Source organism: Podarcis pityusensis (assembly GCF_964106645.2).
Source record: "Podarcis pityusensis genome assembly, chromosome: 2".
Lineage (NCBI taxonomy): Eukaryota > Metazoa > Chordata > Lepidosauria > Squamata > Lacertidae > Podarcis > Podarcis pityusensis.
Window position 1 is genome coordinate 95,961,966 of NC_138029.1, and position 22,593 is coordinate 95,984,558.

Below are 22,593 nucleotides of genomic sequence, written 5' to 3' on the forward strand. Positions count from 1 at the left end.
GGTAGAATCCAACCAGGAAATAGCAACAGTCTGGAAGTGCCTTCAGCATCCTTCCCATGGTCTGTGGGAGGGACATGCTCCTCTTGCTCCATCCTGACCTCCTAATGGCAGGACAAATGCTTCACATGAGCCTTTTTTATTCAGTCAAGGATGCACAGCCTAAAGTTCCTGTGCAGCTCTGACCCCTACGAACTGCATGGATTCCTTGAGGCTAACTATGGACAGACGTCTGTTTCTTTTCTTTACCTCTGCTTTCCTTTGTTCGTTTCTTATTTATTTATTGCATTTCTATATTGCTGTCCTGACAAGACAAGTTTCCTGCAGCCAATCAGAAGCCGTGCCTTGGTTTCCAAACGTTTTGGAAGTTGAACAGACTTTCGGAACAGATTCCGTTCGACTTCTGAGGTACGACTATACTAAACATTCAATGCTTGGAGACAGCAAATGGAGATGACTCACAGAAAAGAAGTAATAACCTCAGAACTTATCTTATTGGCAGAGAGAGGAAATGGTCTTGGTTTCATGACTCAGATTAACAAAGGTTTTGCTTCAGTTCTGAGGCAGAAGTCCATCTCACCAGATTTTATGAAGCTTTTGGTTCAAGATTCCAGTCATATGCACATTGGTGATTCTGGTCTTTGACTTGTGCTTAGCTTTATTATTATTAAATATATTATATTATTAAATATAATACTTTTATTATTAAATTATTAAATATATTATATTAAATTTAAATTTATCTGAAGATCGCAGGACAGTTTACAGCATAAAAAATACAAAATGAAAACACAAGACATCTTATGGTAAATTTATCATGCATACTGAGAAGGACTTCTATCATATATTCTTCTGCTGAGGAACTGTATGTCTTGTTCTAACCAGACCTTGTCACCACTGGCAACATCAAGTCCAGGCCTTCAAAACGCACTCATCAAGTGCTTAAGAGCACATAGGCTGTATTCAGAAATCTGTGGGGCACAACCACAGAAATTTCTGGATGTTTCTGTGATGTCTCTTAACCACTTTGTCATCCAGAGTTTAAAAGCTGTTACAAGACTGGCATATTAAACAAGCCCATTCTTTCCCAAGTTTAGTTAACAGTTAGAAGAGATTTATTGCCAATCTGGCTATAACATCTGCACTGCTAAATGACTTGGTAAAAGAAAAAAAATGTGTTTTGTCTTTCTGCCAACATTTTGGGTGGCTTAAAGAAAAGTTAAAATCTGCAGAAAAAGGCGTTTGTGGGGCTGATTCTTTTTGCAACACATGCTAAGGAATTAGAAAGAAATTTTAGAAAGAAATGCTAAGTAATGTTGAAAGGCAAATCTAAGAGAAACCAAAGTCACTAAATAGGGAGCATAGATCTTGTACGAGATCCAGCAGGTCCTTCATATGAATAAAATGGGTTCAGGTTGAGAAGAGGATAGGAGATGCCTAGGCAGGCATAGGACAAATGGGAAGCTTCCTAGGCCTGGATTGGGGAGGAGACAAAAGGGGCAGATGACCCAGGTAGTAGCTTGGGGGGGGGGTAGCAAACAGCATCCTGCCCTGAGCTTGAACCATGCAGCATTCAAGAAACACGGCAGGAGAAAGGATGAGAATTTGTGAAAGAGGAGATGGGGGGGGCAGCCATTGCTGCCACCGACCTAACTCAGTAGCACCATGGAGGATGCATCAGGCCCTGGAGATTTGAATTAATGTAAAGTTGCTAGGTGTTCCCTTACTACTTCTTTTCCTACCTTGGGCTGCAGCTCCCTCCTTGCACCGTTTATTCTGTTATCACCAGGTTGGGCACTGCCTTCCTTTTGGGTGAAGTCAGAAACAATGTACATGTTAAGCAGTTCCATCTTCTGTCTGTCACCCAATAGCATTTCTCTGTCTTCTCCGCGCAGATGACCTACCGTACTTGTTTGTTCTTTCTCTTGCTTCAAAAGTAGCCAAAGAAGCCTTAAAAAAATTATTTTAACGTCTCTTGCAATATACACATTGATTAGATTTCCCCAAATCTAGCAGCTAATTTTAACATTTGTAGTTGCTCTTAACCAGGTTATTAATATAATATAATAGAATAGAATAGAATAGAATAGAATATAAAACTTGTAAGATATGGATTTGTTTTTGTTTTTTTGAATGTTGGTTTTTGTGTTTCATGTATTGTTATTTTTCGATATTTTTCGTGTTGTGTGGAAAATACTAATAAAATTTATATTATTTTAAAAAAATACAGTGGTACCTCAGGTTAAGTACTTAATTCATTCCAGAGGTCCGTACTTAACCTAAAACTGTTCTTAACCTGAAGCACCACTTTAGCTAATGGGGCCTCCTGCTGCCGCCGTGCCGCCGGAGCACGATTTCTGTTCATCCTGAAGCAAAGTTCTTAACCTGAAGCACTATTTCAGGGTTAGCAGAGTCTGTAACCTGAAGCGTATGTAACCTGAAGCATATGTAACCTGAGGTACCACTGAAACCAGGTTATTTAGTTTATATAGTTAACTAATAACTGCATACTTTTTTTTGTAAACTGATGTGGCCAAATTCATGGTGGACATGAGCAAAATAATTTTCGTTTTTGCCTGTGGGGTGGGGGGAGGGGAGATTTTTCTAATGAATGATATTACTTATAATACCCAAGAATAGTACTACTTACAGCATCTGCTTTATAAACAAAGCAAACGTGGAAGCAAAACAGCAGCAGCCATTATGGATGAGCTCTGCTTTCAACCAGATAATACAGCACTTTTTAAATCAGCCAGGTGTCACTTTAAAGGACAGCAAAGCGATCTGTGTGCGGTAATACCTAAAGCCTCTTCTATTCTTGGCAGCTGTGAGTAACCAGGTTTTAATAAAGTATAAATGTATATCCACCTGCTTACAATCAGATGTATTGGGTGTCCTTGGATTTCAATATTTAAAGCCCTGAAGCTATTTTATTTATTCTGCTCTAGAGCAGCAATAATAACAACAAGATGTTGCATTATTTGCTATCCTGCTGCTTGTTATTACAGAAATGTGATTGCTGCAGTCATTACTATTTGTGAATAGATTGAAGGAACCCCTGTTGCTTTGTTTTATGCATCTTTATGTTGTTATGTGGGAGGTAGGCTTTCGCCTTATCGCATAATGTCAGACTTCGTTAGCACAGGAGTGTGAGGCAGCGAGAAGACTTGCTACGATCATGCACTGGCTATGTAGGAGGTATAACCTCGGAGTTATCAAGCAGTGTCAGAATCTCTTAGCAAAAAGCTTGGGAGGAGACAGTATTCTGAGAGTGTGGCCCATATTGAGAATGCTTTAGAGGAACAAAGCTTACAATACATATTGGATGGTCTTTACCAGGCTTCCTCAAACTTGGTCCTCCAGCTGTTTTGGGACTACAAGTCCCATCATCCCTAGCTAACAGGACCAGTGGTCAGGGATGATGGGAATTGTAGTCCCAAAGCATCTGGAGGGCCACGTTTGGCCATGCCTGCCCTAGCGGTACAAAATGGCATAAGGCAGCCACTGATGGTCCAGAGCGGCATGGGAAAATGGTCTGATTGTTGTAAAGTTTGTCACTACTTGGCGTGAAATGGTTTGGGACCCAGCAAGTTGGCTTATAGTGAATCAGACCATTGGTCCATCTTTCGCTCTGTTGCCTACACACTGGCCAGCAATGCCTCAGAGGTCTGATTCAGCACCACCTGAAGGTTCCAGGAATGAAACTTGTGATTTGCACCCCAAAGTCCCATGTTCTGCCAGTGAGCACCTCCTGTGCAGCATTCATAACATTTCCTCCAAAGTTGTCAACGTAATTGGTATCACCAACCACTTTGAACGCAAGGGAATGTGTATGTTGTATGTTTAATGCACTACAGTTTTCGGAGCATGCAGCCCATAATTTACCAATAAGAGGGGCATTTCTGTGTTGGCACACTCTGAAATGATCCCCCCCCCCCAAAGGCCTGCACCATCAGTGATGCAATTCCAGTGCATGCTGAACACTTTTTTGTTTACCATGGCTTTTGCTCATTAATGATACTATTCATTATGGAATTTTTTTTGCTTTCTGCCTGTTTGTATAATATTTATAATATTGATTGTATTTGCATTGTATCTTGTCCTATTCCTATACACCACCTTTATAGTTCCACATAACAGGAAGAATATAAATATTTTAATAAATATATAAAATTAGTCACCAAGCCCTGAATTCTTATTGGATAAATTGAACATTTTTCCCATTTACTTTCCTTGAGCTTCTTGAGAATCCTTGCCACTTACTTCAAGTCAAAGGGATAAGTAAGCATATAGCTATTGCCAATCTGATTTACTCTTGATAGGTATGTCTCTAAATGGCAATGAAGGTGGGGAACTGGGATGGTGACTCATTTGCATTTAAAGGAGAAGCTACCAAATGCACCAAACTACCCGTGAACAGAAATACAGCTGTTTACACTTCTCCGAATTTTGCAGTGCCAGCCTCCAGCCAAGTAATGTCTGCAAAAATGCACATAGAAGGGGAAGTGTCCATAAAATGCATATATTAGTGAAAACAACAAACAAACAGCATACAAAGCTGTATTATATTAGGGGCACTGCAAACAAGCAGGCATATTTTAAGGAAAATCTGCTGCTGAATTTTCATGGGGACTTTTTGAAAAAAAAATAATTGCAAAATGATGTGGAAATGTGGAGAACTGACTTTAATACTGGGGAAAATGAGAAACTGAAAATTTCAGGTTCGCCAATCCCTCCATGAGGGGCTGTGCAATTGGTTGGGGTAGGGTGGATAGGGAGCCTGGCATGAACCAGCCCCATATAGCTTTGAAATGAAAATACCCCAGGCTCCAATTCCCAGACCTACCTTCACCCCGCTCCATTGAAACAAGTGCTCTTCTCTGGCTACAAAATATATGCACATTGAGGTCTGGCATTTGTGCACAAGAATACTAAACATGCCACTCTTTTCCTTCAAGGTGAAGTGTTGCACAGAATGACAGAGACATGGAAAGTGTCACTGCTTTTCACAAAGGTGCCACATTTGCTCTGGGAAGAACATTTATTGGCACTATGTTGAGTGGGTTTTATACGATGGTATAAATATGTCAATTAGTATTTCATTTAGCATCTGTGACTAATGCTGCCCACGCTGAGAAGTTATAGCGTGTGCGTTTCTTGCCAGAGGGTATGTTTTTGTTTCTTTATTATTCAAATAGAATGCCGGTGGAAAATTTCAGCAGCGGGGAATAGGACAGAGAATTACAGGGTTTCTTTCTAATGGAGGATCAGGGATTGGTTAAAAGCCTTTTAAGTGGAAGCTTGGGTCTTAATTCCCTTTCCACTACAGAATTTGGCATCCCACTCTGCCTGGTAGATCAACTCCTACAATCTTCCTCCCTGTGTGCAGGCAGTTATAAAAAAGTTTTTCAGAACTTTCTAAATTTTGGCAGCATTTCTCATCTTGGGAATCGAGACATAAGCTGGTTTGTGCAGAAGTACGGTAAGTTCCGTACAGTTCAGTGGCAACAGACCTTACGAGGCTGCTAGTAGTTAAATAAACCAGTGTGCATTTAAGTACATCTCGGGCTGAAACCCTAATCTTATTAAAATCAATAGGGCTTAAAGATGTGTAGCTTACAGCCAATTCAAATGCTCAGGCATGGGGAGGGGACATTCCTTCTGCACCACAATAGCTTTCGCATAAGGAGTCGCTGTGAAAGCATTGGTACAAGAAAATTGCACAAAACCTTACACACGTCACAGAAAGTGTCTATGCTAAAGGAAACTTTAGCATATAAAACCAGACTTAGAGTATAACTGGAATAACAAACATCTAACCATCTAACATAAAATATAGAAAAGGAACAGGAATAAGGAGAGGGGCTGTAACCAGGGGGTTGACCCCCTCCAAGGGCTCAGGCCCAGAGTGGTGCAAAAACCATGCCTCTCCACTCTGCCTCGGGTTTTGAGGAAGCACACTGCTCCCCTTGACTAGAACTGACCCCTAGACATGATACGACTCCATTCTAAAGCTACTCCACCAGCACCACAGCTATATAAAAGCACCCCCTTTACATTTGTTGTTGTTGTTGTTTAGTCGGTTAGTCGTTTCCGACTCTTCGTGACCCCAGCAACCAAAGCACGCCAGGCCCTTCTGTCTTCCACTGCCTCCCGCAGTTTGGTCAAACATTTACATTTATATTTACACAAATGAATAAAATTCTTCCCAACCCATTTACGAAACCGCTTACACATAATGCGCCTCGAAACTTCTGAAGCACAAGCAAAATACAGCTATCTTTTGCAAGAATTTTGAATTCTGAAGCATGTTGCAAAGGAAAGGCATAGTTTCTTCTTTTTTTCATTATTGTATTTATGCCAGTAGAGGGCACAAGCTGTTAAATCACATTATTATCATACATAATACCAGCAGCTTTATACAATTCTTAAGGTTGGGTGTGGGGAGAGAACAAGTCCTTCTGTGGAATTTGACTGCCGTGTTACAAAACTGATAATCCCCCCAAAAGATTATTTCAACAGTTTTCCATTTTTTTTTACTGCTTCATTGACTCACTTGGTAGTTATTAAGGAATGTGCTGCCATAAAACAGTTGTGTGGGCTTTGGGATTGACTTTAGGAAAGCTAATAAATAAATGTTAATGAGGCCAATTAGAGTAAAAACAATTACATTTGTTATTTCTAAGCTATAAAACACTCAAGGGCTTGTCTTTTAAATAATGGTTATTGGAACCGCTCAGTGCTTGCAGCTTTTAGCAGCCACAAGTTCAAAATTGGAACATTTATTTAACCAGAAGGTCAGGGCAGCAATCTGATTTCCACTTACCTGGGGGTGAGCCGTACTGAACTCTGTGGGTCTTCTGAGTAGGGATGGAGGAGCAATTTGCTACATATCCCATTTTAATGGGACACTATCCATTCTGCATTTCTCAAAACAATATGCAAGCCAACATGCACCTGTCCTGCAGAAGTCAGACTACTACAATTTTTGCAATGCAGTTCCCCAACCAAATAAAATGTGTATATTAGGGAAAAGTGTGCAAATAATGCATCCATTTCTGAAAATTGTATACAAGCATGCATTATATTGAGGGAATTTGCTTGCAAAAATGTGTATAATTGGCAAAACTGCATACAAATATGTGCATATTAGGAGAAACGTGTGGCTTATTCAGGACTGCAAAATGAACATAGCAGGCCCTACTGCATCCAAGGGGTGCCATGCGATACACCCAGGCCCTGTGCAGAGGCCCAGGGTGGGAATCTTGTTAGAATAGTTATAAATTCAAACATATTGCAGCTGGTCCCTGGCAGGGTCCCTGGCCGGCTTAGCCCTTTAAAGCCCGGGGTAAGTGTACCCAGCTCTGTCCCAGCCCCCTCCACTGCACAGGCCTGAGTACACCAGTTATATGATGTTTTTCCAGAGGTCTGGGTAGCAGCACTACAAATTCTCCTGTTGCTTCCAGTTATTGTTACCAGTGGTGAGCATAGTTTTGGAAAGCTGATACTCATCCAAATATACTTGCGATCTATCAGGATGGATAGGCAGCTCACATCACTTGCTATCTTAGCCATCGGGAATGACATCACTTGAAGCCTCCGTCTTTCAACCAGTGGTACAGTTTGCACATGCTAAAGACTCCAGAGCCACATTCTAAGCAGTAACATTCTGAGCAGCAGCAGCCGACTCTGGACAGGCAGAGGAACTATTATAAGTTTTGTTGCTAATGTTTTGCTTTGTTTATGCCTTGTAGCATTTTTCTTTCTTTTAGTTTTGTTGTTTAGTCAATTAGTCATGTCCGACTCATTGTGACCCCATGGACCAGAGCATGCCAGGCACTCCTGCCTTCCACTGCTTCCCAGCGTTTCGTCAAATTCATGTTAGTAGCTTCAAAAACACTGTCCAACCATCTCGTCCTCTGTCGTCCCCTTCTCCTTGTGCCCTCAATCTTAGCCAACATCAGTTCTTTTCAGAGGGGGAAACAAACTTTCTTTTAGTATACGTTCTTTATTTTACCAATATATATATATAGATATAGATATAGATAGAAAGATTATGAAAAGTTTCCCTGTCATCTTGCCAAGTTATGCTGCTGTATGTTAAACTACACTTCGTCATTTTAGACAACGTAACTTCACAGCCTAGTCAAAGTTTGCTTTGGAAAGGAACAGTTTTAGTAATTACTCAAAACAAAGGCAACATTCCTTATCAGTTTCAAGGGGGTATTTATTATAATATTCTCTTTCTTTGTAATAGGGGAAAGTGTGTCTGTATTTTTGTCTTTTAAAAAGAGTAGAGGAAAATGTATTTAAAACAATTACTCAATTTTGAAACCAATCTCTTTCAGCTTTCATTCATTCATTGTGTGTGTTTCTTGCTTACAGTGCTTGATAATGCTGCCTCAAAGGCCTGCCGATTTTTATCTACAAGGAACGAAAACAAACTCAAAATTAAATTGGAGCTAATTGATGGAAGTTGGTTTTTTGCAGTTAGTTTTGAACAGCCCACAAATATCCTGGTCAATCATGAGGTCTCTTCCTGTGCAAGGATCTTTATGTGGTAAGTAAATAGCACCTAGTTCAGATTGGCAGTGAACAAGCAGTGGCTGGGGCCATGGACAACACATGTGTCTGCTGCACAGCTTTGGTACCCACAGATACTCAATGCCTGAATAGGGCTATAATCTCACACTAATCACACTGCGTTCTAATTATGTGCCAGTGTTAGCTGTCACCCAGGAACAGAAACCACAGCTGATTAACAATATGAATCTTAGGTAATTAGCAAGAGTGGATCCATTGCATACATTTGCATGTGGATATTTAAAATGATCTGAGGCATGAATCACACTTCCTTTGTTTTTAGATTATACGCATGTATGATGGTTTGCTTCAGATATTTGTAAACTACCTTCTAAGATTATAACCTTCCTGAGAAGTCACTCAGCAGGATTTAAGTAAGTTGTTGCATGCATGGATGTACATTTGCACAATGGGACTCCCCCCTCCCCCTGCATGTCCCCCACACCCTAAAAAAATTGCTCTGAAAGGATTGGAGGAATCTCCAGAACTGATATAAGGGGTACACAGGAGGAAGGGGGGAGAGTACAGTGGTAACTCAGGTTACATACGCTTCAGGTTACAGACTCCACTAACCCAGAAATAGTGCTTCAGGTTAAGAACTTTGCTTCAGGATGAGAACAGAAATCGTGCTTCAGCGGCGCGGTGGCAGCAGGAGGCCCCATTAGCTAAAGTGGTGCTTCAGGTTAAGAACAGCTTCAGGTTAAGAACAGACCTCCGGAACGAATTAAGTACTTAACCCGAGGTACCACTGTACTGCTCAGTAAGCTGAATTCCATCCATTATTTCCTATGTGAAGTGCCCTTTTCAAGATGGTACTCAGTGCTTAACTTTTTAAAATGTGCACTGCCAGATTAACCAGTGCCACCTTTCTAGATGATGGGGGAAGTGTTTAAAATGCATTCTGATTAATCTATAAAATGTTGCTGCCCTAGGATTTGTGAATGTATCTAAACACATAGAGGTTGTCACCTGAAGTTGTTAAATAAGCAAATAAGGCTGGAATAAGTATTCCACTCTTTCTACAAGTAGCTCAAGTAAACATGCATTATGGTGGTGGTGGTACTTTGGAGGAGACTGTATCAACTGCTTCTCTGCATTATTTCACCCCCCTTGACATGCTACACTTAGTTGCTCATCCTTTTTTCTGTGATGTCACCATGTACTTAAATTACTACTAGTAAATAATAAACCTCAGTTCACCCACCAGTAGCTGCGGTTAACCAGCACAGCACATACACCACCCTTCCCTGTGCAGAGGCTATAGCTAAGGTGTAAAGGAACAAACTTGATAAGACAATGATCTGGGATTTTTGAAAAATGGCCACAAGTTTATTGCTTTCAGGTGTAAGTGAACTTTGGCTCAGCCATTGGCTGTATATGCATTTCAGCCTCCTGATGGAGGGCTGAAACCTTTTTCAGGGTTGTGGCAAGGATTTTGGTCTCCTCAAGACACCAGTCTACCAAGGTGGCCAATTTTTGGGCCACTGCTGGAAGCTCTATGGCCCATCTGCCCCATCTTGGCTTCTGGGCAGAGACTTCCACCTAGAGCTCTCTTATGGGTTACCCTGAGTATGCACCTGTTCTTCGGTCAGGGTGATGCACCAATTCACCCAAGACCTTGATGACTAGGTTGGGAAGCACAAAACATCCAGATGGGCCCAATCTGTTTGAAGGCAAATTCCTTCCCAGCAAACATTGGGAACCATAGCAAGGTCAGGTAGAGTGCAAGGAGGCAAAACATGCAGTGAAGGAAGGAAGGAAGGAAGGAAGGAAAGAAGGAAGGGTTTACTCTTCTGCCAACTGTGCTGAAAGTGCCAGGCACACTTGGCTTTTAAGGGTAGCCAGAGGACCAGAGTGGAAGCATGCAAGTCTTGGTCTGCCAGTGAAGCTCTGCCCACTAAGGTGCCCATGATTGAGCAGTTTAAATTAAGTATTTGGCAGGCAAATACTTGCCTTGCAATGCAGCTGACCAGATGATCTTCAACAGCGGGTCGTGGATGTGAGTCCCAGCACCTGGGAATGGTGGCTAGCCAGTGAGGGGCTGCGAACACCACCTACCTGTAGGTGGTGGCAAATGGCCACATGGCAAATGGCCATTCTGACATCACATTTTCCTTAAATTTAATAAAACAATAACTGATGACCAAGTCGATTTTCAGATTTTCAGGATACCTTTCCCCTGCAATTTCAAGTCCCCCAAAGCCCTAAGTAAAATGCACATAAAACATTAAAAATTATTTTAAAATAATGCAATAATGACATTAATTTAAAATATAACATTACCTTAGTTGAGTTTTTTGGATTTAAGCCAAGCTAGTTCACTGCATGAGTAGGACTGCATGGGATTAGATCAAAGTTGTCAGGTTTAACTGTGTAGTAGATCAGTTTTATAAAGTCACGTAACTCAGTTTTTAAATGAATGAGCACCTCTTGTCAAACAAAGGCTGGTACATGACTCTCCAGCTATCCCAATCAGACAGAATAAGCTGCAGTGATCTTACTCTCATTGCATGATTGCTGTTGAAGCAGATGTAATTCAATTGGTTTTGATGACGTTCCACCAGCAGGAGACCAGAGTTACAATGGGTAAATTGGCCTCACTGGGCCAAAATTGACAAAAATAACACCACTACAGCATTTTATTAGCATGTTATGCTGTTTACTCTCATTGAGGTTTTAAAGGACACCAAATGTGATTGATTAAGGACTTAATTGCCAATGTAAAACAAGCAAGTAATTAACATGAAGAGAAGAGTGCAAAGTAGCACAGGGATTTCATCAAATACAGAATAAATGCAGCAACAGCGTTGCTTATTTTAAAATACTGTAGGTCAGTGTCTAAGTGTTTAGATATGATTTGGTGCTGTTTCAGGGAACAGAGGGTGGTATTCAACTAGATTTTACTCAAAGTAGACCTATTGAAATGGACCATAACTCAGTCATGTTCATTACCTGAGTCTACTCTGAGTAAAACTTAGCTGAATACCACCCAGAGTACACAACAGATTTATTCCAGAGATAAAGTTGAAGACACTCTCTCTTAGATTGCAGGGTTCTGGAAAAATGCCTAGCAGAATTATTGAACAATGTGAAAATCTGAAACCTTTGGATTGCTTCAGCCTCAATGCTAAGGTCACAGAAGAAGAGCAAGACAACTAAAATACCAATCTATTCTCAAGGTGTATAAAATAATACTATGCCAAAAAAAATACTGCATTTTTAACCATTTCCCATCAATTAATGAGAAAAGAAATTTCTTTCTAAAATCAAAGTGGGTGGGACATTTTGGTGAAACTGTCACAAGGAGCAAGGTTTCGCCAGTGTTCTGCACTCTGCAGCCTTCCTAGGTACTCATGTGTCAATTAAAGCCCAGATATAATGAAGTAACTCCTTCCATGGTGCTTTTTCAATTCAGGAAGTTCAGGCAGATGAGTAATTTGAAGAGTGATAGAAAAATGTTTACAGGAAAAGGGGGGAAATGCATGCACTATCCTTGGCTACCTCTCAATGCTCAAAACCCAAGATCAACATTCTACTGATTTTTTTTTAAGAACTCTGAAAATAAAACAGAAAGATGGGTACCTTTCTTCACAGGCGAAAAATGGCTTCTGAGAAATTGGAAGACGGGTTTCCACGCCGCATGTTTATTAAGCAAACACCTGGTGAAACCATTCCTTAGGTGAATGTACAATCACCAAACAGGCCTCTCTTGCACTATGTGTTTTGAATGCATAAACCAGATGAAATACAGAGTAATACAGAGTTAGGGGCTTCCCAGCATTAGGAAGAGCCTTTTCTGTGATGTCTCTGCATCTGTGGAATGACCTTCTCACTGAGGTGCATTTGGCTCCCACTTTATGTTCTTTTAGACACCAGGCAAAAATTCACCTCATACCTTTTGTGTCAGGCTTTTAGAGGCTGATGGGTGAATACATTTCTGAGTTTTGATGCTGCTAATTATGTTGTTTCTGTTTTTATGATAATTGTTTTCATGTTTATTATGTTTCATATCACTTTATTCTTATGGAAATCAGAGTGTGACCATTTTTTGGTGATGGGAAGTAAAAAAGGGATAAACATATTGTTCTGGGTTTAGGGGGGTGCCAGACCCCTCTATTTCTTGGTTACAGTAAGTGTCAAAAGCTAAACAAGCCTTCTAATTCCAAGAAATAACCAAGCTAGCTTCCTTGTAAAGTGATGGGGATTAAGGGGCTTTTTCCTCAAGGATCTGGTATTCCATGACATAGTGCCTCTGATTCTGGAGATCCTATCATGGCAAGCTGCCACTGTAGCTTTACCCTCCGCTGATATGTCTTAATACCCTTTTAAAGCTGTCCACCTTCCTTTGCTCCAAAGACTGCTCTGTAAACGTATTTGCGTGGTAAGGGGTACACAAGCTTTGAATAATATTCATACACTGCTGGCTTTGTGTATATAAATCCCACTTGAGTCTCTGTATTTTGATCATATGGGACAACTTGTGAAGGACACCCGCTCGCTGTGTGGTGTACACGCAAACACCACCCGCCACCCAGAAATTCAGCATGACAAGGCAAAGGAAGAACCAATAGGCTTATCGCCTCTCAATGTACTTCTCACTCAATCCAAGTCCTTGACAGTTTCAACACTATTGTTCTCTCTGCAGTCAAGGTGTTTCCAAATGTAATTAATTAATTCTCTACTCTTCAACAGGTTCCTATGGTGACTAAATGGTGGGTGCTTCATGTGAATTAACCCTGTGAAGTCAGAGATGATGGTGAATAGGTTTGGTTGTTTCCATTACTGCTGAGAGGGAGGCCACTTTTTGTCTTTGTTTTCACCCAAAAGCATAATGCAACCCACTGAACATCATGAAGATTGAGAATTGTCAGCCAGTTTGCCAAAGAACCATTGTAGTTACTTGGGAATGCGGCTACTGCTGAATTGCTACTCTTAATAATTGATAATTTTATTGGTTGAGCTGATTAGCTAATATCCTCAATGCTTGTTTCCTTCAATAACTATACATTTTCATAAAACAATTAAAGGTAAAGGTAAAGGGACCCTTGACCATTAGGTCCAGTCCTGACCGACTCTGGGTTGCGGCACTCATCTCGCTTTATTGGCCGAGGGAGCCGGCGTACAGCTTCTGGGTCATGTGGCCAGCATGACTAAGCCACTTCTGGCGAACCAGAGCAGCGCACGGAAACACTGTTTACCTTCCCACCGGAGTGGTACCTATTTATCTACTTGCACTTCGTGTTTTCGAACTGCTAGGTTGGCAGGAGAAGGGACCGAGCGACGGGAGCTCACCCCGCTGCGGGGATTCGAACCGCCTACCTTCTGATCGGCAAGTTCTAGGCTCTGTGGTTTAACCCACAGCGCCACCAGTGTCCCAGATAAAACAATCACACGTGATTAATAGGTATATGAGACAGTTTTTGTTCTAAAATGTTGCATCGCTGTAGAGATTATTTACTGGGCCACCACAAATACATATTTCTTCATAAGCAGAAATAAATATAATTGAGGAGAAAAAACAATTGCTTCCTTGTTTTGCTCATCACTGATCAAATTACACAAACAATATTCAGAAAGAAATTGTTTTCAGCAACAAGTTTTTGCATATCATAAGCATTTACTATACTACAGTGGCTACCAAATTTCTGAATTAGAACTTAATAGGTGGTTTGTTGCTGGTTTTTGTTTGTTTGTTTGTTTCACTGCATTTGCTTATGTGTAATAAATCCAATTATTTATAGGAATCATTCTTGTGTTAGAGGTTAAATCCTCTTCTTTACCTCTAATTGCTTGTGAAACAGCCTGTTGTTAGATTTTGCTTTCCTCCTTGGAAAGTATTCTAGATTAAACGTTTTACAGTTATTTAATTCTGCCAGTGCTACACTATTTTGAAAGTAATTGCAAGGGCAGAGGAACAAGGCAGAGAGCTGTAGTTTGTCATCACTACATATAGTATCACCTCCCTTTTGCCAATGCCAATATCGGGTGCTCAAAGTTCCAATGTATTATTTGCCAAAATCCATTAAGAGAACACACTAGATTTAGTAGATAGCAAAATGCCCTCCAAAAGGCAATCCAATCAACGCACAGTGTAATTGCAAATAAAATAAAATAACAAAAGTTACTATATTTGGTTTAGACAGGTGGGGGACCAATAAACAGGAAATACTAATACACATGTTTTCCCCTCCTAGATAATGAAATTTGCAGCCAGAAGCCCTGGAAAAAGAACTGATAAGTACAAAATTGATCATATTTGAATGCCTAATACCTGCTGATGTCCAGATTAAACATTCATAGCCAGGTTAAAATTACACCGTTTGTTAATAAAGAAATGTTAAAACAGAGGTAGCAAAAGCCATAAAAAACTCATCAGTGGTAGTTCTCATCAGTCACTTATCTCTGATATACAAATGGCCAAGGGGGGGGAAAAATCAAAAGATAGCGCTATCATCCCCTCTTCTCATAGTCCTTGATTGCTTTTAAATTTTCATCTAACAGCCCATGAAATCATTCCACCATTTTCATTTATTTTTTCGTGTGTGATTTCACGGTGCAGTATATCAGTTTTCAGCACATAGCCTTCCTGGCATCTTCTTTCTGTAACAAATTCCACTGCACATTATTCCAACCTTTTCATTTATTTTTATGGTAGTCACCCTGGCCTGATCTATGATCTGTCTACTTGAGGGACATTCCCCTCCAAGATTTTCCTCCTCTTGGGTTGTTACTTGTACAGTATGTCCAGCGACTGGGAAAGCTGAATGTCTCTAATCTTTGGCCATTGCTCTCATTTCTCCATGTTGGGTTCTGGAACATGGTATTGATCACCTCATTGTGTGACTGGAAACTATAGACAACTGGTAACCTATGCAACTGTTAGATGCTACAAAGATTGTCTAATTATTGTTTACAATAATTAGAATCACTGGCCCACCCATGAGGCAAAGTGAGACAACCACCTCAGGTGGCAGGATCCACAGGGGCAGCAGATTTGGCATCAAGGAATGCATTGCCTGCTGCCGCGATAACAGCAATGGCTGCAGTGCGCTCCTTAGAAGCCAGATCTGAGGCCTTCTTGGTAGCTTCCCCACAATGTCGTCTCTACAGCAGTCTCTTGGCAGAAAGAAGGTGCTGCCGGTCTTCTCCCACCCTTGTTCCCAATGCAGAATCACAGCATCATAGAATTATAGAGTTGGAAGGAATCCTAAGAGTCATCTAGTCCAACCCCTGAAATGCAGGAATCTCAACTAAAGCATACATCCAACCTCTACTTAAAAACCTCCAAAGAAGGAGAGTCCATCACCTCCTGAGGGTTAACATTCCACTGTCAAACTGCTCTTACTGCCAGAAAGTTATTCCTGGTGTTTAGTCGGAATGTCCTTTCTTGAAGCCATTGGCCTGGGTCCTACCCTCCAGAGCTGGAGAAAACAAGCTTGTTCTATCTTCCACCTATCTTCTTTAGGTATTTGAAGATGGCTATCATATCTCCTTTCATTCACCTCTTATCCAGGCTGAACTGTGGGAATGTTCAGGGAGGCAGGAGAGGATTTATTGTTTACGGATAACTTGTGTTAACAAGTTCTATATCTAAGCAGAGTTTAAACATTCCCCTTTATACGCACAGCGGTTTGCTTGTTACAGGCTAGTTTTAGCCTCTAAATATAGGATTCCTAGTAAGATCCCTTCTTGTCCCTCTTAAAAAGAATAAACACAACAATCTTATTAAACTCAATATAAAAGTAGTTTACTCACATTCATTCAGTTCACAGTTGGATCCCTGAAGGCAGACTTATGTTACAAAAGTATATACACGTGTGGAACTATCCCATAAGGGAGTTAGTTCCTAAGTGACTGTGAACAAGTAGTCACTTCTCCTCACACACAGAAAAAAAAATGGAGAAGAGCAGAAAGAGAGAGAGGTGTGCTTCCTGCCTTACTCTTGTTCCCTGGGCAGAGAGAGGGCCAGATTAGACTACACTCACCTCTAGTCACATGCAGAGGAAGTTTGTCCCAGCTCAGGAGGAAACAGGAAATTTTCTCTTGAATGATACAAAGCATCCCCTAGCATGTCCACTCTAGGAATGTTGTACTTGACTGCTATGTGTTTCACATCCCACATAAACATACCCAACTCCCTCAACTGTCATAAGGCTTGATTTCCAGAACCTTGATCATCTTGGTTGCCCTCCTCTGCACTTTATTCCCCCCTTGCAGCTGATGTAGATCTTCACTCATCCCTTCTTCCCTGACAGGGTGAGATCCATTTTGTGGTTTGCCTCAGGTGCCAAAATATTTTGGGCCAGCCAGGAGAACTATAATATTCATACCTGCTGGAAACATAGACTAGCAGCCTCATACCCAACACTGCTCAGGAATTCCAAAAAACAAGCAAGCAACAGTGCAGGTTTAAAGTCAGTGGGTAAAATCAGTGCGAATGACTTATTCCACCATTTTGATTCAATTGTATCTGAACACAAAGAAAAACCTGCTCCTTGATCTCAGGAACCACTATGCAAAATCTGATTAAAAATCAGTGCAGTTTTGAAAGGTTCAGTCTACCATCAGGAATCTAAACGGCATCTAACTGTATCCAAACACAAAGGAAAACTTGCTCCTTGGTCTCAGGAACCATTATGCATTTTTTATGATATATTAAGAGGTGTACAAATGCATAGCCAACTCTAACCAAATAGTTACCAACCACCCAACTCCTTCTGACCCAACTGGGCTGTCCTCATGTTTATGTGGTGCCCATCAAAGTTCCCTCTCCTTATCAGCCTCATAACACCGCTACAGTGTACCTTACTGTTCTCTCAGTCCCGATACACCCATTCTCTATGGATTTAACCAAACAGTTGCCTGGCCAATCTGATTTCCGACTCTGTACCTAAACTTTTATTATTGCAATAAACTGTCCAAACACAGGTTCTTCCTTTTTTTTTTTTTAAAGCAATTTATTAAGTTTTACAATAAAAATAAACATAATAAACAATATAACATTGATCTTAACATATTTTCACATTTTCTTTAGACTTCCTCACATCTCCCGCTCCCATTTTCATCGTTATAACGTTTTGTCAGCAATTTATCATCTTATTTAAAATTCTTATATCCCTTATATTTCATAATCTTATAGTTCTCAAAAGGAGCTAAGTTTCACAATCTTACTTATTTTCTTAAAAACTTCTAAATTTAGTGGTGCTCAGTTATTTTGATCTAGCGTCTTGTTTAGCATTCACTCAAATTACAATACTTTTGTAAATAGTTCTTAAATTTCTTCCAGTCCTCCTCAATCCTCTCTTCTCCCAGGTCACGGATTCTGCCGGTCATTTCAGCCAGTTCCATGTAGTCTATCAGTTGTATCTGCCATTCTTCCAGTGTGGGTAGATCTTGAGTTTTCCAATGTTTTGCGAGAAGTATCCTTGCTGCTGTTGTTGCATACATAAGAAATGTCTGGTCCTTCTTTGCCACCCCTTGGCCGACAATACCCAAAAGGAAGGCCTCTGGTTTCTTAGTGAAGGTATATTTAAATACCTTTTTCAGTTCATTATAAATCATTTCCCAGAACGCCTTCACTTTAGGGCAAGTCCACCAGAGGTGGAAGAACGTTCCCTCACACTCTTTGCATTTCCAACACTTATTATCAGACAGGTGGTAAATTTTTGCAAGTTTGACTGGGGTCATATACCATCTATAAATCATTTTCATTACATTTTCTTTCAGAGCGTTACATGCAGTAAATTTCAATCCATTGTTCCACAACCTCTCCCAGTCCTCAAACATGATATTATGCCCAATGTCCTGTGCCCACCTTATCATAGCCGATTTAACCGTTTCATCTTGTGTATTCCATTTCAACAGCAAGTTATACATCCTTGAAAGTACCTTAATCTTTGGTTCTAACAATTCTGTTTCTAATTTCGATTTCTCCACCTGGAACCCTAGTTTTTTATCATTTTTAAAAACTTCTTTAATCTGAGCGTAATGTAACCAATCTCGCACTTTGTCTTTCATTTTCTCCAAACTCTGCAATTTCCAATTGTCTCCATCCTTTTCTAGTATTTCCCAATATTTTGGCCATTTAGCCTCCATATTGGGTCTTTTTCGGGCCTTGGCTTCCAAAGGTGAAAGCCACCTTGGTGTCTTATTTTCCAGCAAGTCTTTATATTTTATCCAGACATTAAACAATGATTTTCTGACAATATGGTTCTTAAAGGCCTTATTTGCTTTAACCTTGTCATACCATAAATATGCATGCCATCCAAAAGCATTGTTAAACCCTTCCAGATCTAGCACATCAGTGTCCTCAAGAAGTAGCCAGTCTTTTAGCCAGCAGAACGCTGCGGCTTCATAATACAACTTTAAGTCTGGCAGGGCAAAGCCCCCTCTTTGTTTTGCATCAGTTAATATCTTAAACTTAATTCTGGGCTTTTTGCCCTGCCAAACAAACTTAGAAATGTCTCTCTGCCACTTCTGAAAGCACCCCGTTTTGTCCAAGACCTGAAGTGTTTGAAATAAAAACAACATCCTTGGCAATACATTCATCTTGATAGCAGCAATTCGGCCTAACAAAGAAAGTTTCAATTTTGACCAACTATCTAAGTCTCTCTTAATTTCTGTCCAGCATTTTTCATAATTGTCCTTAAATAGACTTAGATTTTTTGCTGTTATGTTTACCCCTAGGTATTTTACTTTTTTAACCATATTAAGTTCCGTCTCATTCTGAAACCGTTCTGACTCTGTATCAGTCAAGTTTTTCCCCAAAACCTTAGTTTTCTGTTTATTTAGTTTAAATCCAGCCACCCGACCAAAGTCATTAATCAGTTGTAATACTCTTTTCGTACTGGGCTCTGGCTTCTGCAAGGTCAAAACCAGGTCATCTGCAAAAGCTTTTAATTTATATTGTTTCTGACCGACCTGAATTCCTTCCACCAACCGATCCTCTCTAATCATGTTCAATAGCACTTCCAGAACCGAAATAAATAACAAAGGGGAAATAGGGCAACCTTGTCGTGTCCCTTTTTCAATTTTAAACTCTTCTGTAACCACATTATTAACTATCAGTTTAGCTTTCTGTTCTGAGTATATCGCCCCGATCCCATTCTCAAAACCCCGTCCCACTCCCATCTCTTTTAAATTTCCCATCATAAATTTCCAGGAGATATTGTCAAAGGCCTTCTCCGCGTCTATAAAGATTAAAACTGCTTTTGTATTTATGTCTGTTTGCAAAAGTTCCAAAATGTCAATAATGTTCCTTGTATTAGCAAACAGATGTCTTCCTGGGAGAAAGCCGGCCTGGTCCTTATGAATTACTTCATTTAAAACTTTTTTAAATCTATTTGCCAAAATGTCTGCAAATATTTTGTAATCCACATTTAAAAGAGAGATGGGACGGTAGTTCTTAAGTTGTGTCTTTTCAGCTTCCGACTTTGGTATTAATGTGATAAACGCTTCCTTCCACGACTCCGGTGCCCTCCTCCCCTCCATAATTTCATTGCTGACCTCCATCAAAGGTTGTATCAAATAGTCTTTTAATGTCTTATAGTACTTGGAGGTCAGCCCATCTGGTCCTGGAGATTTGCCAAGTTGCATGTTCTGGATGGCTTGTTCGATCTCCTGTCGTGTTATTTTAGAATTCAGGATTGTCCTATTTTCCTGTGACAATTTAGATAGTCCGTTTTTTACCAAAAATTGTTTAATCTCAGCCTCATCTTGCGGCCCTTGGGTGTATAATTTTTTGAAATATCTCTGGAAACACTTTCTGATGTCCACTGGATTCTGAATATTTTTTCCATCAACCTCTAAGTTTGTAACAGTATTTAATCTTTGTCTTCTCTTCAGCTGCCAAGCTAGCAGTTTTCCACATTTATTCGCCGACTCAAACGTTTTTTGTTTCATTAATTTAACCTTCCATTCAATTTCCTGATTTATCAATTTAGAATATTGTGTTTGATAAAGTTTAATTTCTCTCAGAGTTGGCTGTGACTTCGGATTCACTCTTAATTTTTTCTCTAATTCTTTTATTTTATCCAAAATCTTATCTTTTTTCTCATTTTGTGTTCTTTTCTTTACTGCATTCTGTTGTATCAAGAATCCCCTCATTACAGCTTTGCTTGCGTCCCAGATTATTCTTTTTTCCACCATATTATTCATATTTATCTCAAAATAGTCCTTCAAAACTTTTTGGGCCTTCTTGGTAATTTCCTGATCTCTAAACAAATTGTCATTCATCTTCCATCTAAAGGATCCAGTTGGTAATAGTGTCATATCCATCTTTACTGCATTATGGTCGGAGCAGGTCTTTGGGCAGATTTCCACTTTTCTGACCTTAGGTGCCAGGCCTCTAGAAATCCATATTTGGTCGATTCTTGTCCAGGTCAGTTGGGCTTCAGAAAAGAATGTTCCCTCTCTTCCTAGTGGGTTCTTTGTCCTCCAAATGTCAATCAAATCCATATTGACAGTCATTTCAAAAAAGGTTTTAGGTAGTCTGCCGTCTTTTGTAACATTTTGACTTTGTGACTTGTCCATGTTAGTTGATACGACCCCATTCATATCTCCCATCATTATGATGTTGTTGTAGTCTAGATAGTCCAGCATTGTCTCCTGCAACTTCTTGTAAAATTCCGATTTCCCTTCATTAGGTGCATAAATTCCTAATATCAGCAGTTTTTCTCCTTGATATTGTATCTCAATAGCCAAAATTCTTCCATGTTCATCTTTAAATAGGAATTTAGGTGACAGGCTCTCTTTTGCATATATCACCACACCTCTCTTCTTAACTTTGTCGGACGATACAAATTCCTGGCCCAATCTTTTGTTTATTAACACTTTTCTGTGGAGCCTCGTCACATGTGTTTCTTGTAAACAAATAATGTCCAATTGTTCTTTTTTTAATATATGAAATATTTTCTTCCTTTTTTCCGGAATGTTACAACCATTAATATTCCAGCTCAACAGTTGCAGAGACATCCTGAACTATCTGGTTATTTTTCAAGGGGTGGTATCTTCTCAGGATCTTCAGGTTCCACAGATGCTGATGTTGGTACTGGCGTTGCCTCAGGCCCAGAAGGTAGTTCAATTCCTTTTTGAAGGTCCTCTCCGTATGTAGACAGGAATTTGTCTCTCTCTTCCAGTGTTCTTACTTTAACCTTTCTCCCTCTAAAGGTAAAAGATATTCCTTGGGGAAATTCCCACCTGAATGGAATTGCGTTGCTCCTTAGTAGTTTAACAAGTTCAGAATAGGCGGCTCTAAGATCAAGCAGTAGTCTTGGGATATCTTTATAAATTTCAATTCTTCTATCCAAAACCTCCAGTGATTTTACAAAATGTAGTCCCAAAATCTTATCCCTTTCCTCCTTTGATCTCAATGTTATCAAACAGTCTCTGGGCCTCTCCTTCTTTATGAATCTTCCAAGTCTGAAAGCTGACACGATTTTAAAGTCCTTTTCTTCCAAGTTCCAGAACTTGGAGAATTCTTTGGTCAAAAACTCAGTTAGATGTCCTTCTTCTGCCTCTTGTAGTGATCTAATCCTTAAGTTGCTCTCACGGTTTCGCAGTTCTATCATAGAGAGATAAATCTGATGTTCCCCAACTTGTTTAGTGAGTGGTCTTACCTCTTGCTCTAAATTTTCTAATTTTTGTCTAGTGTCCTCAGTCAATTTCCGATTTTCTGCTGAGGCCTCCGTTAACTGTCCAATTGCTTGTGCATTCTGTGCCACTTGTGTGGTTAATTTATTTAGACATTCTGTGTTTTTGTCAATCTTTGCTGATTGCGCATCTACTTTCTTGTCCAAAGCTTCCAATTTTTCAAAAATTTTGTCTAGAACAGAAACAGATGCTCCCGAGGCCATATCTTCCAATTGTAACTGCTCTGCTTCGCCCTCTCCCTCCACTTCTGAGGGCAAAGTAGGCACAGATGATCTACGTGTCTGTGAAGCTGAGGTTAGAGTTGTTAAAGTTGTTTGTTTAGCTCTCCCTCTTTTTCTTGTGCCACTCATTCCAACGTTATCT

The 22,593-nt window shown here is 40.1% G+C and overlaps 1 protein-coding gene across 1 annotated transcript in view; it reads right to left on the minus strand.

Moving 5' to 3' along the window:
- Window positions 1-1,754: 1,754 nt before the first annotated feature.
- The window catches only part of LOC308470757 (uncharacterized protein), a 31,442-nt gene continuing 10,603 nt past the window's right edge, over window positions 1,755-22,593 (minus strand). The window contains exon 4 of the mRNA XM_080994166.1: window positions 1,755-1,802. Coding sequence (XP_080850292.1) covers window positions 1,769-1,802 — 34 coding nt within the window. The 3' untranslated portion in view covers window positions 1,755-1,768. The remainder of the gene's footprint in view (window positions 1,803-22,593) is intronic.